We start from the raw sequence: 17,360 nt of genomic DNA, 5'->3' as shown, positions 1-17,360 counted from the left end.
GCCAGGTGTTTATGTATGTTTTCATTAAGATATAAAAAATATTGGAGGAGAACAAGGTTGCAATTTAAACCCTTTAGCCTATAGCTTGTTCAGGGACGTGCCAACCATTTAAGAATTGCTCCATTAGTTATTTTGAAACTCATGTTTTTCTATCTCATCCACAAGGATACCACTGAGACCTTACTAAAAATTGGATATCACCTGCATTTTCTAAATCATGAAATTTAATGGAAAGGCAGTGAGCTTGGAGTGATAGACTACTTGGTGAATCTTCTAATGATTTTATTTCCTTTTCCCAAGCTAGCTTATCAATAAATGTGCTTCAGAATCTCACACAGGATCAATGAGCCAATCACTATTCTCTAACCTCAGAACCTTTCCCCCTTCAGAGAAGAATGAAGCTTCCTGGCCTCCCCATTCCTTCATTTATTCTGTTGTCCTCTGTCACAGCACTCATCCTATGTCATTACTCAGGTGTCTGTGTAATTATTAGGTGCATGTCATCTCTCCTGCTGAGTCGGCAGCACTTTGAAGGCCAGGCTTACAGCTGATTTCCTAGTGCCTGTTGCAGGGCATGGCTCCTGGGAGGTCTCAGCAGATACTTGACAGAAGGATGAGCTAGTAGGCAAATGGGAGACTGATGGCTCATCCACAAGTGGGCCACGGACTTGCAGAGCCAGTCATTTTTATCCAGTTCTGTGCTCTCTCACAGCTCCTTTATATCCTCAGTCTCAGTGACCCCTAACCTATGTTTGTCTCGGGGCACTTCTTTTCAGCAAGTTTGAGTGTCCTATTTGCATCCTGAACCTTTGCCTGGACCTCCTTCCCTTGGGCCAAGTCAGATATTTTCATCACAGTGGCCTTGCAGAGGCTACTAGAGACCTGCAGGGCTCGGGGGAGCAGTCTTGCCCTTGTCCAGTGCAATAGGAGGTGGAGTAGCCTCTTTCCTCGTGCTCCTGGAAGCACCTCAAGGTCTTATCCTTCCTGAGTGCCGTTGTGAGACAGAGCTGGTAAGCCTGGGTAGGTCATGCCCTGCCCAGCGGTATGGCAGATGCCTCACCTGGTGGCACAACTGCAGCCAACTTGTACACAGACCTCACAGTTTATGAAGCAGCTTTCACAAAGTATCTCAGTTTCTCTCTTGAGGGTCAAGATTAGTGTTATTCCATTTTCTCAGATGGGCTCACAGATGTTGGGTAACCTGCCAAATGTCACACTGTGGATAACTGATAGAGCCTGGACTCCCCATTCTTCCGGGGTTCTGTGGGCCTCCTCCATCAGCTGGGGTACAGCAGCAGCATCCTGGCCACACAGAGACCCATGCAGACCTGGAGGGTGGATGTTGAAGTCTCCTCATGAGTGCTAAGGGGCTCGTAAATTTCATTCTGCCAGTTCTGTGACTGCTGACTCTGCACGAGGGGCTCAGAAGTGGCCTCAGGTAGGCAGATCATGGAGTTTATGAGCTTCATTCACTGCAGAGCAAAGTAGCCCAGCAAGGAATGTAAACAATCTCTGTTCTTTGGTGTTTTCATCTGTAAACTAGTGTCGGCGACAGTATATACCTTCCAGGGTTGTTCTAAGGATTAAATGGTTTCTCGTTAGACCCTGAGCCCAGTGTCCAGCACAGAGGAAGCACATAGTGTGTGGACTGACTGGCTGGCAGGATTCTGGCTCCAGGTTTACTGGGAGAACCTATGGTCCGATCCCTCACCTGTTCTCTCTTGTGGGGTTTCAGTTTCTTTTCTGGGTGGAGTTGGGAGAGCAGACTGGATGCTCTAAGGAATCAGTGGTTTGAGAAGCTTTCAGGCCAAAAGGTCAGGAGTTTCTAGAAGATAAAAGATTTTATAGAAAGAAATGGGAAGGCTATCAGTCCTTGGGACAGTCTACTTTGGCCCTATCATTTCTTAATCTGCGGAACATGAGTGTTCTGGTGGCTGTTACAAGGCTACTCTCCTGCTCAGGCCTGCTCATATATTTGGGGTCCCGTTCCCCTCCACCCTCACTTCTGATTCAGGCTGAGGTCCTTGGAAACACGACCTCTTCTCTTGGCAGGAGAGTTCAGAGGGTACACAGGCCAGTGTTAACCTGGGCTTTGTCAACTGGGAAGCTCTGGTGACTCTGGATGGGTATGGGATGGTAACGGGCAACTGCCACTCTGCTGTCCGCTTAGACATGGTACTGGAGTGTCAGACTAGGAATGAGTCCAGCCCCACCACTTCTGGTAGTTTTGTGACTACATGGCAAATCATTTAACCTCTGAGATCTACTTTCCTCATCTATAAGATGGGGATAGAAAGCTTGCTTCCCAGAATTGGTATAAGGATCAGATGAGGTAATGAATGGGAAAGAACCTGGCACATAATAGTGGGTCTCCATAAATGCGTCTTGGATTGAGAGGAGAATCAGGCCTGGAAAGGCCTTAGGGGTAGGTCATTTGGATTTTAGTCCTTTCTAACAGATTTTTCCTGAAAGGGTGGAAGAGCTGTAGACAAATACTTAAGTATCTGACTTCACTTCTGGCCAGGCCATTCAGCAGATGGAAGGGCAGGGTCTAAAACTACATGTGCTTGGCCTCTACCATAGGGTAGATGTGGTGCCTAGCTCCTCCCCAGCTGTTGTGATGGACCCCCTGTGGGCTGATGACTGTTACTTTCCCTCCACAGGTGTAGCCTTCACAGATCTCCCGGTAAGTACTACTATTGGGTCCCCACCTCTTCAGACTCTTGGGGGCTGATGGGGTTGGGGTATGATGGTATCTGCAAGTGCAGGGTGCGGAGTCTGTTCCTTTCCGCAACCAGGCATGTGTGCTGTGCTGTCTACTTGATGGTCCCAGTAGGGGTTACCTGCTCGCCTCTCTCTCTCCAGTAGTAAGGCCTGGTCTTCCTCCATGACTCTTAGCAGGTGACAGTGATTTGTGGCATTTCCAAAGACAGCTGGGGGTGAGGAGATGAGGGCAGCTTTATGGCTCAGCTGGACTGAGCAGTTCTGTGTGACTTACACACACTTACAGGGTGCAGAGTGTACAGAATTGTTCCTGAACTGTTAGGTTCCTGTGTATCTGCATCAGAGATCCCTGTGGACAGCCAGTGCCCTTGGGGACCGAACCTGCTAGCATGCAGGAAACCCTGAGCCAGAGAGGTGAGCTTTGTAAGGTTGTCTCTTCTTGGAATGGGGTGAGGATTCCTGCAGGCTTAGTTCAAGGCTCATTCCTACCTCTTTCACCCTAATCCTTTATTAATAGTCATCATGGGCCTCATCATATACAGAATCTCTACCCAGAATTCTGGGAGCCTGGCACCCTGCTCTGTTTTTCCTGGTTGGGTTCTGGAAAGAGGAAAGGTTTGCTGACTCTGGTGGCTTCTTTGATATTCTGGGCACCCCTATGATGCCCAAAGAAGTATCTTTGTGATCTGTGGGGCCTTCTAAAGCCAAGACTGTAGCACCCAGGATCCTGTTAGAACTTCTTGTCTATGGATCAGAATCCTTTCCTCCTACCTGGAGGCCCTAGAGAGGGGCTGTGGTCCTAGGCAGAGTGAACAGACACAGGAGGAGAGTTCTGGCCCTGGCTTGGGAAGTCTAGTTGTGGAGACGTGACATGAAATAGACGTTGATAAATGCTAGAGAGTGAGTGGATGCAGACAAGGCTTGCTAGAGGAGGTAGGCTTTGCCTGTGGTACGAAGGCTGGGAGGGGAAAGGAAGGAAGGAAGCAGGAAGTCTTGTAGGTTCATGGAAGTAAGAAGTCTTGTAGGTTCAGAGCTCATGGTGAGCTGAACCCAGTGTGCAGTAAAGGCCCATGAAACTCAGGAATGACCCATGGCCTGAGGATAGAAGGCAGAAGAGAGGACTGGGGACCCAGTGACAATAGGGAGGAGGCTGGCGAGACGTGAAACAGCTGGACATGAATGTGGGCAGTAGCAGAGGGAAGTCACAGGAGGCAGTGAATGAGGGAGTGACTGGGCAAAAGCTGGTCATGGCGGGGGATAGATGGAGAGCAGGGAGCCCCTACAGAGGGACATGCCCAAACCTCAGTGGCTAGAAGATCCTCTTAGTGAGTCTGTGACAGGAAGGGCAATGGCCTCTCTTTACCCTTTGCCAGTGTCAGGGGGTCTAAACCACCTAACCCCCTTTGCCATGCTCCCCCTCTTCCTTTCCTGCCTCCCCCTATCTCTTCCTGCCTCCTCATATACTCCTTTTTTTGTGGCAAAGAGATCCTTGGTCCTGGATCTTTCTGAGAGGAGCCATTATCCACCCCTGCAGCAGATCTTCATGGGCACACCTGCAAGGTCTTGGATCCCGGCCTGCCTTTCTGTGCTCTGGCTGAGTCCTAAAATGGCACCTTGAGCTTTGGGCTTTGGGGACACTGTAGCCTCTGATGCAGGAAAGGAGACTCCATGTTCAGCCTGGCTTGCTTTTCTTTTGTTTTTTCCCCTCAAGTTTTGGGGAATAGTGTCTGGTAGGGAGGTGGGCAGAATGTGGCTTAGCCCCGCCTCCTGCAGCCTTGCTGCGGTTCTTTCAAAGCCAGAGCAACGGCCTGTGGGAGCCAGTGCCTTCCTGCTCTGCACTGGAGGTGAGGCGAGGCGAGGCCTGCTGCCCCACTGCCCTCAGGGCCTGACTGACATTTCATTCTCCTCCTCAGGCCAACCTCTACCCCACCGTAGGCCTGCAGACACCCGGGGAGATTGTGGACGCCAACTTTGGGCAGCAGCCCTTCCTGTTTGACATTGAGGACTACATGCGGGAATGGCGTGCCAAGGTCCAGGGCACTGTCCACTGCTTCCCCATCAGTGCCCAGCTTGGCGAGTGGCAGGCAGTGCTGCAGAAGTGAGTGCCCTGCTCCCGCCTTTACCCAGCCCTGCCCCATCCCAGGGCCCTCACTGTTCTCTAAGCCCCTGTACTACTATGAGCCACTCTTAGGAACTCCAGTGGGTAACATTCCTTCTGGAAAGCTCTCCCAGGGTGACACCATCTGCTGCTCTCCTGCTACCCCTTATCTGATGGATGGCTCCTGCTCAGTTCTCCAGATCTGCTGTTAATTAAACCTTTGCCCAGCCCACCTCCCCGCCCCAACTGGATCTGATAGCTCTACGTGTCCTATCTCCAGCCGGGCTGTTTTCCCTCCCCAGGTCATTTTGCAGAGGATGTCCTAGGGTGCTGCTTGGTCTCTTCCTCTGTAGACTTTTTTTTTCTTTTCATCATAGTAAGTATCTATCATGCTATAGTTCTGGCCTGAGCTCACCTCTCAGGGTCAGCTTTCTCTAAGTCCCACACATCCATGGCAGTGGTGGCAGGAAAAGAGTCCTTCCTTGGACCAGCCTAGTAGCCCTTGGCTGATTAATTCCCAGACTGTCCTGGAGGCCAGTCTTGCTGAGGATCCCAGGGGAGGCCAGGTTTGGGTCTCTTCCGTTTACCAGTTGGAGGCCTGAGTGAGGCAGTGACCAGTACCCACTCTGCCAGGAGGTGGGTTAGCTTGTTAGCTTGGCTCCCCAGGGTAGGCAGTGAAGGGCTGGGCTTCTATTTGCCCTGGTCCCTTGGGTTGGGCACACCCTGCGTTCTTTGTGTAGCTTTCCTTTCTTGAGGGATTGAAATTGAACCAGGTCCCAGGGAGAGCTGAGGCAGGGGCAAGGTGGCCAGACCCTTCTCAGGAAGAGCAGCACTACTATGTGTGGTTCCCAGTCCCCAGAGCTAACAAGAAGCTTGTACTGGGAGGGCCATCACAGTGCCAGTCCCTATAGCAGGATTGCTGGGATGGGCAAGGGAAAGCTGGAGCTGTCCCAGCTGTGTGGGGGAGGGACTGATATTCTCAGCTTATAGGGCCTAGGATCAGCACATGGGTGTATTTGTTTATATGTGTGTATCTGGGTGCCTGTGTGTGTTCATATGTAGTATTTGCCAACCCCAGCATATAACTTGTGTTTGTTTTATGAACATTGTTAATGGCTATATTATCTTGGAGACAAATTTGCTATAAGCCCCTTGGGAGGCTTTCCTTGGGGGGAGGTTCAGGTTATTTCCTCCTTTTTGCTTAAGTAGGTAACCCTTTGGTACATTGAGTTTTCTTATTTAAGATTTTTTTTCATAGTGCCCTTTCAAGAAGTGGAATTATTTAATCAAATAGATCGTACATTTTAGTGGCATCTGATATGCATATGGACTCATCTGAGCCATGTGTTGTCAAAAATTTTTGCCCTTGTGTTTATGGTAATAATAAAATTATAAGAATTCTTACTTAGAATATTATTATAATTACATGATTTCATAATAAGAGGGTTTACTTTGTGCTAGGCATTTTATGTGTATCATTTCATTTACTCCGTAAAACACAAAGGGACAAACAGTTGAACTTCCATGCCTTCCTCATGACAGCATTGTTTTTTGGCAATTATAATAATGCCATCAGACATATGCACACACCAAGGTATTCACTTCTTTACAGATCAGATGTGAGGGAGTGTTCTTCTGCTCTACATGTGAGTGCACACGTGCACACATGCCACTGCTCAGTCAGCTTTAGAAAGGATTAAATGGCCACTGGGCTTTGGGCTTCTCAGTACTATTTCCCCAAAATTGTGTTCCTATTGGCCTTGTTGTTACCTGGTATCTTGGCTTCCTGGGCCTCTGATTTGTGTTGTATTGGGAGTAACTTGGATCATGGGTTAGCTCCGCATGACCCTTTGGAACCAGCATTCCTGAGGGCCAGGTTTGCCTTATGAGCTAGAATGCTCCTGCCAGGCATAGCAAGGCAGCCCAGAGAGGAGCTCCTGTGTCTGTAGAAGGTACGCACGTGGCATGCATTCTCCCTGGCTGGGCAGCTGCCAGACTGCTTGGCAGGCTGCCTTTCTAGGAAGCCCTCAGAGAGAGAGACGTGACCATCTCTGGACTTGCCACAGTTCACAGCAGGCAGCCGCTTCTGTAAGAAGATGGTATGTGCCTATGTGCCTTCTTTTGTTACCACACTTGCCCACTTGTGGGCAGCATATCCCAGAGAAACTACAGCCACTCCTCCAAGCTGTGAGGACAGAAGTGGAGACCAGCCCCTCCCCCAGCCTGACTGCATAAGCACTGGGGGAAGTTTTCATTTTATTTCAACCTCTTTATACTTATTCTGTGGAGGTTGCACTTCTAAGATGTGGTTAGGGAGATTGTCTGTCCCATCAGGTGGTCAGTGAGAAATGCAGCTTTTTTTTTTTAAATATTAAAAAGAATTTTTAATTACAATTTACATTCAGTATTATTTTGTTAAGTTTCAGGTGTAGAGCATAGTGGTTAGACAATCATATACTATACAAAGGGGTCCCCCCGATATTTCAAGTGCCCATCTGACACCATACCTAGTTTATTACAGTATTGTTGACTATATTCCCTATGCTATAATTTACATTCCTGTGACTATTCTATAACTATGAAAAACGCAATTCTTGAGTGTCACCTTGAGCATTTCCTTTCTTCTAGCATGGTCTCATCCTACCTGGTGCATCATGGGTATTGTGCCACAGCTACGGCTTTTGCCCGAATGACTGAAACCCCAATTCAGGAAGAACAAGCATCTATAAAGAACAGACAAAGTAAGGCTGATTCTCCTCTTCCCTGTCCCTCCATCCCTCACCTGTCCCTGACTCTGCTCTCTGGCTCATGCCAGCCTTGGGTAACCTGTCAGGTGTCTGTTCAGCTCTGTTCCTCACCACCAGAAGACCAGCCCAGAGCCGCAACTCAGCCTTAGACCCTGCTTCTGTCCCTCCTTTAAGACGGCACTGCCCAGATGGACAGTTGGGAAGCATGGGAATATTTAAGTGCAGCCTCCCTAAAGCATACTCTCCTGGCCCGATATGGGCCAGGGCCTGGCATGGCTGGATCCCACTCCTACCATTGTTTCCTTCCCCCTAAAATCTGGGTTCTACTCAACATCTTATTTATGGTCTTCTGAAAAGAGTGTGTTTGTATCTTAGACCAATGTCCTGCCTTTCACACTATTTACTCAACTTGAATAGTTCGGCCTGCTCCTGGTCGTAGAGAGTACTGAAGTGATCAGTCAGTTCAGTGGCTGCTGTGGTAGCACCTCTCTCTGCTCCCCACTTCTGGTCTTGCCATTTGTGGACAGCCAAAGGAAACTTTTCTGGTGTTCATACTGGCCTGTATACCTTGCTTAGGGCTTGCTTACATGGAAAGAGGGTGTGGGGAAGAGGAAACTGAGCCCAGAAAAGCATCAGGGAGAAGAGAGAAGAGTGAGGGGGAATGGGGGTGTGTGAAGGTGTGTGCCTGTGTGTGCCTGCTTGCTTCTCTCTGAGCCTGTTGTCTCTGGGCATGTGCACGGGTCTGTGTCTCCCAGAGAAGCTGCGCCCAGCCAGACAGACGGAAAGGGATCCCAGACTTGGGGACTACGAATGAGCGCCTCAGACCCAGAAGTCACTCCCAGCAAGGCGCACCAGGCCCCAAGGCAAGAGCAAGATGCTAATGGCCTGAGAGGTGTCAACATCAGAGACACCAATGTAGGAGGGGAGTTTTAGGGCTCAGCATCGTTTAGGTTTGGGACACAGTCCCTGTCAGAACTTACAGTTTTGGCTTCACGATGACCCATGTCCCAGCCCCTGACATGGGGCCCAGACACCAGTGCACTCCCATTGCCACTCCCCTGTGAGGCCTGAAAGGAGAGAAATTTGTCTGAAGAGGAACCCCTAGGGTCACCAAGCTGCCTGGATGCCGATCTCCAGATCATGCTCCCACAGCCAGGGCCTCTCTCCCAACCCAGGTCCCTGGTGACCTGTACTCCACAGGAGCAAGTCTCCAAACTCACCCTCTTGCCTCTGGGCCGAGTCCCTGCTCTGTTTTTTCCTGTTCTTCTTTGAGGACTCCCCAACACTTGGCAGAAACCAGGCTCTGTTGTGGGGCTGGGCAGCCAGGTTCTTTGTTCAGCCTCTTCCGTGAGCATCTTAGCTGGGCGTGCCACTGAGCCCACCTGACTGTTGGCCTTCCTGCGCTCTGGGCTGGCGCTGTGCAGGTGTGCAGCTTTGAGGAAGGTCTGCAGGCCCTCCCTCACTGCTTTGTTCTTGCTCCTTGCAGAGATCCAGAAGTTGGTGCTGGAAGGCCGTGTGGGTGAGGCCATTGAGACCACACAGCGCTTCTACCCAGGGCTGCTGGAGCACAACCCCAACCTGCTCTTCATGCTCAAGTAAGTTTTGGGGCCTACCAGCTCCCCCATAGCCCAGCCCTTCTCAGCTGGTGGTGGGAACATACAACCTGGACCAAGCCCAGAGCAGTGCCGCTCCGCTCCCTCTGCAGGTGCCGCCAATTTGTGGAGATGGTGAATGGGACCGACAGTGAGGTCCGCAGCTTGAGCTCCCGAAGCCCCAAGTCCCAGGACAGCTATCCTGGCTCCCCCAACCTCAGCCCCCGACACGGCCCCAGTAGTTCCCACATGCACAACACAGGTCAGCCACTCTCCAGACGGCTCTGGGAAGTACTGGTGTGGAGAAGAAAGGCCACCTACATACTCTTCCCTGGGCTGGGCTTAGGGTTCACTGCTGGATTTGGGGGAAGGGAAATGGGACCACTGTAGTCATTCCCAGGGCCCCGCTTGATGGCAAGTTGCCTCTCCTCTTCTGACTCTCCCCTGGCTTACAGGTGCAGACAGTCCCAGCTGCAGCAATGGCATTGCATCCACCAAGATTAAGCAGAACCACAGTAAATACCCTGCACCCAGCTCCTCCTCTTCCTCCTCCTCGTCGTCCTCATCCTCATCATCCCCATCCTCCGTCAATTACTCCGAGTCGAACTCAACAGATTCCACCAAGTCCCAGCCTCACAGCAGCACCAGTAACCAGGAGACCAGGTGCCTGCCTTACTTTGCTTCTTCCTCCTGCCTTCTGCTCTGCGCCACCTGGGCCCATTGCAGCCTGTCTTTTGAGTGTTAACCTCTACACTTCATCCCCTACCTCCATCCCAGGTCTGTGCCTGCAGTAGTAGCTGCTGACCTGCCAGGCATTGGCTCCAGCTTCTGGCCCTACCAGTGATTCAACTGCCACTTCACTCGGCCCTGCCTTTTTGTTGTTGTTATTCTTAATTTATTGATTTTAGAGAGAGAAGAAAGGGGGGCGGGGTTGGAGAGGAAGAGAGAGAGAAACATTGATTTGTTGTTCCACTTATTGATGCATTCATTGGCTGATTCTTGCATGTGTCCTGACCAGGGATCGAACCCACAACCTTCACATATCAGGACAACACTCTAACCAACTGAGCTACCCCACCAGGGCTATTTGGCCCTGTTTTTATCCAGAAGGGCCGACACTGCCAGGCTGAGGATATGGTCTCTTTCAAGGAGGCCAGGCCTTAGAATCCCTAAAGTCTATACTGAAGGGGTTTTTATTGGGCTTGGCTTGTGATCACCCAGGTTGGGCAGGCAGGGGTTTTAGGCTACAGACTATGGGTGGCTTTTAGCAGCCACTAGGCATGCCTTAGGGCTAACCTTGTTTTGGCCCCAGAGATCCCTATTGGGGCTCACACACCCCGATCATTTGGGAGTGGGGGTGATATTTAAAAGGGTGCCAACTTGGAGGAGGATCAAGGAGGGGAGGGTCATAGAGGCAGCATTGGGACAAAAGTGGGAATCAAATGACAGGCCACTGGGAAGAGGTGGCATCACAGTAGGGGCCCAAGTGTCAGAGCCTGGGAAGCCAGAGCTGTCCTTTCATGTTCCTAGGGGCCCTCAGTTTACCCACAGCAACCTGTGGCTAAAGCCTGAATGCAGGCTCCACCAGGCTGCTCCAACCACATCCCTGACCAACTGCCGTCTCAACCCTTCTCCACAGCGACAGTGAGATGGAGATGGAGGCGGAGCATTACCCCAATGGTGTGCTGGAGAGCATGTCCACACGCATCGTCAATGGTGCCTACAAGCACGAGGACCTGCAGACAGACGAGTCCAGCATGGGTGAGGGCTAGCTGTGCCCCAGAGTGGTATTCCATGGGCTCAACACTCAGTCCACAGTCCACATGCCCCTTCCCCCTGGGAGGGGGTTGGGACGGGCAGGCTTTGGCAGCTTGAGAGGCTCTAGCCAGACCTGGTCCACTGTCTCCTTAGCCAATCATGAATGGGTGCTTGAGGTAGGAAGGCCCCGATCTGCTGCCAATACCAGGGCCCCTGTGTTTGAGGCCAGAAGGAGTTGGTGAGGGTGGGTACTCTTATGAGTCTTCATGCATCTGTGCAGGGTGGGAAGAGGGAAAGCTTTTGAGTCTTCTGACTCTCAGAGCATGTGCTGGGTGGATGGAGAGCACCTCAGCTATGGGTGGCCCACATGCTCCTCTCAGCCCTCACTTGCCTCCTGCCGAAGCTCATCCCCTCACCCCCAAGGTTCTTCTCGCCATGTTCTCTTTGGGGTCCCCTCAAGTCCTCCCTTTCTCTCTTCACACCTCCTGATGTGTTCTCTGCTGGACTCTGGGTACAGATGATGGGCATCCTCGGCGGCAGCTCTGTGGGGGCAACCAGGCTGCCACAGAGAGGATAATCCTGTTTGGCCGCGAGTTGCAGGCACTGAGTGAGCAGCTGGGCAGGGAGTATGGCAAGAATTTGGCCCACACGGAGATGCTACAGGTACAGAACAAGCCAGGGCCTCACACAGAGAGGGCCCCCATTTGGTAATGGGGGCAGGGTGACTCTGGGAGGACCCTCGGGACAGCGGCAGCAGGACAAAGTGGGCTCCAGTCAAGTCTGCAAGGGGAAATGGGACATCCAGTGTGTGCACCACCCTCTGTAGGCTCTGGGGAGGGCACAGTCCTCCCTGACCCAACAGTGGGGTGTGTTGTACCCCCACTGGGCATCACCCAGCTCCGTGTCCTCTGGAGCCGTGGAAGTATGTGTGTGGTGTGTACCACAGTCCTCTCAAGAGTGCCCTGTCCCTTAGGATGCCTTTAGCCTGCTGGCATACTCAGACCCCTGGAGCTGCCCAGTTGGCCAGCAGCTTGACCCCATCCAGAGAGAGCCTGTGTGCGCTGCCCTCAACAGCGCCATTTTAGGTAAGTGGACCTAACAAAAATAGAAGCTTGCCCATGAGTGCCTGGGGTGGCCCCCTCCCTTCTCTCCCTGGGAATTGCTGATGCTTGTCCAAGTCAGGGTAGTGAGATCTGCCTAGCAGCTCTCTCATGACCCATAGGACTCTTGGGCTGTGGCGGCTGAACCTAAATCCTGACTTCTCTCTGCCCAGCTGAGTTGTCTGGCTGGATTGTGATTGGCCCTAGGTTGTGACTGTGGGCCCACGGCAGCCCTTTGCTCTGAAGGCTAAGGTCCTCAGGTATCCAGCATGGCTTCAGGGCCATGGCCTGGTGGCTGGGACATACACAGAGACAGGTGAACACTCTGTTTCAAGAGATTTTGTTCAGTGCTTTCCACCTTCTCCCAAGGGGACTTTGACCTGGGCCCAAGCCCTGAGTAGGGCAGTGACTAGACCTTGTCTCTCCTCCACAGAGTCTCAGAACCTGCCAAAGCAGCCCCCTCTGATGCTCGCCCTGGGCCAGGCAACTGAGTGTCTACGGCTCATGGCCCGAGCGGGCCTTGGATCTTGCTCCTTTGCCAGAGTCGACGACTACTTGCACTAGCTGACCACGCTGGCTGAGCTCACCTGGCCCTCCCTCGGCCCCAGGGCTGGAACAGCCTGGCCCTCCATAGGCACCTGGCACAGGGACCTGGAAGCCATGGGCAGAGTCCACTCCTCCTGCCTGGCCTCCTCACCTTCCTTTCCTCTCCTTTCCTTCCTTTTTCCTTTTATCCCACCTCAGTCTCTCTCCCCCTACCCCCCTTCACGTGCAGCGGCCTATGACACAGTATTGGCTGGTTACTCTCATGTAGCACCTTCTACTTTGAAAGGGGGGTTTTGTTTTGAGAAGGGGTTGGAGTTTTTTAATCTTTTTTCCACATGACTGAGCCACCAGTATTTATCTCTGGAGAGTTTGTGCTGAGCTGGTTTCTGCTAATTTAGTGATGAAGCCTATCCAAGTTGGTGATAGCTTATTATTTTCATAAGTAAAAAAATGAGATTATATATATATATAAATATATATATTACAAAAAGACACAGTATTTATCGTAGTGTTAGTCCAGCACCTCTTGGGTGAGGCTGTCCAGACACCATATGTTTTTATTTGAGTCCAATTCATTAAAAAAGAATCATCTCTGTAACCTCAGCCAAGTGATTTATTTCAGGCTTCCTTTTGTTGAGCCACAGGTCCAGCTGCAGCCTAGGGCAGCCCAATAGGCTTTGGGGTCGGGGACACTTAGTGGGCCGGTCAGGCTTAGCTGGTTTGTAGCATCTAGGAGGTATGGGTCCCCAGGCCCCTAAGAGTTGGACTGAGCAGAGAACTGTAGGGCCAGAGGTCCAGAGAAGGAGAGAAGTTGACCCATGGCTACACAGCAAAGCAAGGGAGTAGAGGGTCCTTGGCCAGCACGCTATCTACCATTCTACCCTGCCTTTCACTGCCTGCCTTGCACCTCTTTCTCTTTCCTTTTCAACATCCTTCCTTCTCTTGTTAAGATGGCCAAATAATTCATTTATTCTAAATTGATTGCCTGGAAACTACCTGCCTTCACACTGAGAGCTGCTGCCTGTCAGGCTGCAGAGAGGAAGTCTCCATTCCTAGGACAGAGGCTGCTGTCTTGCCTGGATCTTCACTGCCTCTGCACAGCTCTGATGGAATCAATGCTTTCTGTTGAGAAGCCCGGACCTTGTGGAGGCAGATTCTTGAGCTGCCGGTCTCTCGAGTGGATGGAACCCTTGACCCCTAGGCCAGGACTCACTGCAGCTGTGCCAGGCAACTCCCTGCAGTTTGGCCCCAGCCACTCTTAGGAAAGACAGTTCTGAGTATTTGCTGGCCAGAGGAAGGGACCTTATAGGCTTTACAAATGTCCCACCAGCCCTGTCAGATGAATCCTTGAAGCTGGTGGGGCAAAAACAGTCATGGTACTGCCATCAGGGAATCAAGAAAGGAAGGGCTAAGCTGGCTTCCAGGACATGGGTGGGCTGTCTGTGGTGAGGACTGACAGCCAGGAAGAAGAAAAGGAGGAGGTATACCCAGAGGAACACCAGCAGGGACTAGGAGTTCCCCACTGGCTTCACAGTGGGAGGGAGCACACAAGAAGCCCCTGCAAAGGGGCAAGGTCAGAAGTTGAATTTCCAGTTTCTGCCTGGATCTGTCCTGCACAAGCTTCTGCTCTCTGTCAGTGGACACAGGAATGGTGGGGATGTCCTGAGAGATTCAGTGCCCATCAGGCCTTGCTGGGCGCACAGCTGGACAATAAGAGAAATTATTGAGTTGGACCAGCTGCTGGTGATGAGGTCAAGTACCTGGCCCTGTACTCTTAAGAGTTCTGCCTTGGGACATGACCCTATAGGCTGCTGTTTTTTCTTGGTCCCCACCAGGGCAGCTGGCAGCCCACAGACCATGGCCCATCAGGGAGTTGTCCTGTCTGTAAAGGAAACTCATCTTGTGCAGGGCTGGGGATGCCTAGCCCCCAAACCCATAGGTTGGAAATATCAGTCTGTTAAAATGTTCAGAGTCAAGCAGGTTTGGAAATTAAAACCAGGCGCTTTTACAGCTGGAATGGTGTTCAGAGAACATCTGCTCCACCAGTTCTCCCTTTTATAGATAAGGAAACAGGTCCAGGAGGTTAAGTGACTTGGCTAAAGTCACACAGCAGATTTGCACCAGAGCTGGGACTAACCTAATCCCTGTGGGTTAGGCAGCGCTATTTAGTCCTAAAGCTGAATGGCAGGTGAGGGGTTAAGCTCGCAGTGTTAGGAAGGCCTCCAGCAGTGTATGAGCAGCTGGTACTTTCAGGGGTGTGTCAGGGATGGGGATAGGTGCCTGGGTTTGGGTTGTAGAACATCAGAGAGAGGGTCCAGAAGGGCTTGGGACAGCTGTGTGCTGCTTGGGGTTGGGTATCTTCCTGGCTTGCACTCAGTACCCATGGCCATCTCCCCATTTTCTGTGCCTTATCTCACTGTTTCAGCTGAGTCCAAGTTGTTTACTCTGTTCCTCTCCAGAGGGGCATTCTGTCCCAGTTGGACAGCTTACCTTTGGGACATAGCCTTTGCCCCACAAGCAGTGGAGAGGACCAAAACCAAGCTGCTTGAGCCCATTGTCTTGCTGAGAGTCCAGGCCTGCCTGCCAGCCAGAGGAGCCCCTTATGCATGCCCAGTCCTCCCAGTCTGCTTCCAGGAGCCAAGAGGGGGGAAAGCACCTGGGAGGAGATCCAGTGAAAAACTGGACATGACCCAAAGGGTCAGGAGAAAGAGTTAGCCCTGTTGGGTTGTCCAGCCCTGGGGAAGCAGCCTTCCTTACTTACCTTTTCCCCTTGTGCCACCAAAAGATTGCTCCTTCCAGAGTGGATGGAAATTGGCAGATCACACAAAGAAAGCCAGAACCCCAATCTCCACCCACATGGGTCTGTGGCTGGATGCAGGCCTTCAAAAAGGGGACACCAAGAGATGGAGAAGTGGGGACTGCTCGGCCACTCGGCACCTTCCTACCCCTTAAGCAAGCACAAAGAAGATGAGGCAGAGAACTGTTAGAACTGAAAGTTCCTATGGTTGCTCACAACTCAGGTATGCACACTGTGTGGCAGCTGGGCAGCAGAGCCCTACGTGACCACCAGTCCTGTGCACCCGGACCTGTGGCCAGATTGTGGACTCTGGCTGCCCGAGACGCCACCTGTTTGCATAGGGTTCTCCTCCATTAGTAACTACAGCTGACACAGACATCCTCCACATTGTGCACACTGGTTCTGCCTTTGTCCTCGCAAGTTGATACTTGGCATTAGCATGAAACTCGTGGGTGTGGGAGGGTTTAGAGAGAAGTCTAACACAAATCATCCTATTAAATTGTACTTGAGAAATGAAAAACTCCTGTTGTATTTTGACAGAATTATTTTTATTAAAATACACATCATGAGCAGTTATGAGTATCTGGTCTCTGTTCTGGTCTTATTGGGGCTGGCACCCCTTGTGTGGTATACAGTGTCCGGGAGGGTTTTGCCTCTTCTCAACCTACCTCACAAGTGCCTAGGCCCCTGGTGCCTTAAGGTCTCTAAAGACTTGGGATGTTTTCAGCACCCCAAAGAGGATAGGTACTTAAGCTTCAGAAACAGCTTTTATCTGAGACAAAGAAAAAGCAAATACAACGTCAAAAAGTTGGGCCTCAGGACCTCCTACCTTCAAAATAAGATTTTAAAACATTGCAAATAACATACACCCCAAACACTACACAGTAAAAAAGAGCTTTTCTGAGGGATACAGTAGTCCCTTTATATTGTGGTTCACTTATTGCGGGCTCACTGTATCGCGGGATTTTTAAAAATATTATATTTATCACGGATTTTTTGCTATATCGCGGGATTTTGCAGTACTGTATAAGTACGTTGTTACGTAGGTTTAAGAGTGTAGAATATGTTTAAGAACATAAGTAGTGTTTATAAAAGTGTGGAAAAGGTTAATAAGGGACTGGGAACGGTTTATAAGTGTGTGGGAAGGGTTTATAAAGCCTTAAAATATATATAAATACTAAAATAAATGTAAGGTTCCTACTTTGCAGATTTTTACCTGTCGCAGGGGGGTCTAGAACATAATACCCACACTAAGTGAGGGAATACTGTATTGAGGTTAAGTTCCTGTCAGTCTGAGGAGAAAGAGCTTGTTCCCAAAATCCTAGTTCTGTTCACTAACTAGGTATCCCTGGAAAATTAATCTTCCTCTGTTTCAGTTTTCCATAAAATGTGATCAATTCTTTTATCCCGTGATGGTAGAAGATGCTAGTATGCATAGGGCAGTGTTTGGCACATACAGATGCAGTACAGGTGACCACCCTGCCTCCATGAGGACGCTCCCTGGTGTGACTGGCCTGCTCCTGCCTTATTCTGCCTCCTCTGCCCCCAGAGTATCAAGGTTTGATGCAAAGGACGGATACAGTAGCTATGCTGCTGTCCACCTGGAGGTGGGACTAGAAACGGATTGGCAGCCAAGAAATCAGCTATGAGGCTACTGCAGCAGGCCAGACACGAGGACAAGTCTGAGGAATGCTTAGATGTGTGAGCACAACAGGATGACTGTTTGGATGGATGTAAGGGAGATGGGAGAAGCAAGAGACAAGACAAGTGCAGGCTTTTGGTTGGGGCGAAGGGGTGGATAAGATAGTATGGGAGAACACAAGGGAGCAGGTGGTGGCTAAAAGTCACTGGAGTTGGGGAGGTTTGCTGGAGAGCAAGTGGATCCATATCTCAGAGAGATGTTCCTGGAACTGGAAAAGTGTTCTGTGGTCCAGTATATAAGGAAAGCTGTCATGGATGGTTGCAGTGAACATCATCAGCTAATTAAAAGCTCAAAAA

The 17,360-nt window shown here is 50.8% G+C and overlaps 1 protein-coding gene across 3 annotated transcripts in view; it reads left to right on the top strand.

Annotated features, from left to right (window-relative positions):
• RANBP10 (RAN binding protein 10) overlaps positions 1-15,934 on the top strand; it is a 58,490-nt gene extending 42,556 nt beyond the window's left edge. For all 3 annotated transcript variants that reach the window (XM_090260952.1, XM_090260954.1, XM_090260953.1), the window contains 10 exons: positions 2,664-2,686; positions 4,638-4,822; positions 7,451-7,563; positions 9,056-9,164; positions 9,275-9,423; positions 9,617-9,824; positions 10,801-10,922; positions 11,437-11,582; positions 11,893-12,004; positions 12,453-15,934. In XM_090260952.1, coding sequence (XP_090117078.1) covers positions 2,664-2,686; positions 4,638-4,822; positions 7,451-7,563; positions 9,056-9,164; positions 9,275-9,423; positions 9,617-9,824; positions 10,801-10,922; positions 11,437-11,582; positions 11,893-12,004; positions 12,453-12,583 — 1,298 coding nt within the window. In that variant the 3' untranslated portion in view covers positions 12,584-15,934. The remainder of the gene's footprint in view (positions 1-2,663; positions 2,687-4,637; positions 4,823-7,450; positions 7,564-9,055; positions 9,165-9,274; positions 9,424-9,616; positions 9,825-10,800; positions 10,923-11,436; positions 11,583-11,892; positions 12,005-12,452) is intronic.
• Positions 15,935-17,360: the final 1,426 nt, after the last annotated feature.

The sequence above is a fragment of the Furipterus horrens genome, unplaced genomic scaffold (genome assembly GCF_987537825.1).
Source record: "Furipterus horrens unplaced genomic scaffold, mFurHor1.1.pri manual_scaffold_13, whole genome shotgun sequence".
NCBI lineage: Eukaryota > Metazoa > Chordata > Mammalia > Chiroptera > Furipteridae > Furipterus > Furipterus horrens.
The sequence above is the reverse complement of the archived record's forward strand: the minus strand, read 5'-3'. Positions and strand labels throughout refer to the sequence as shown.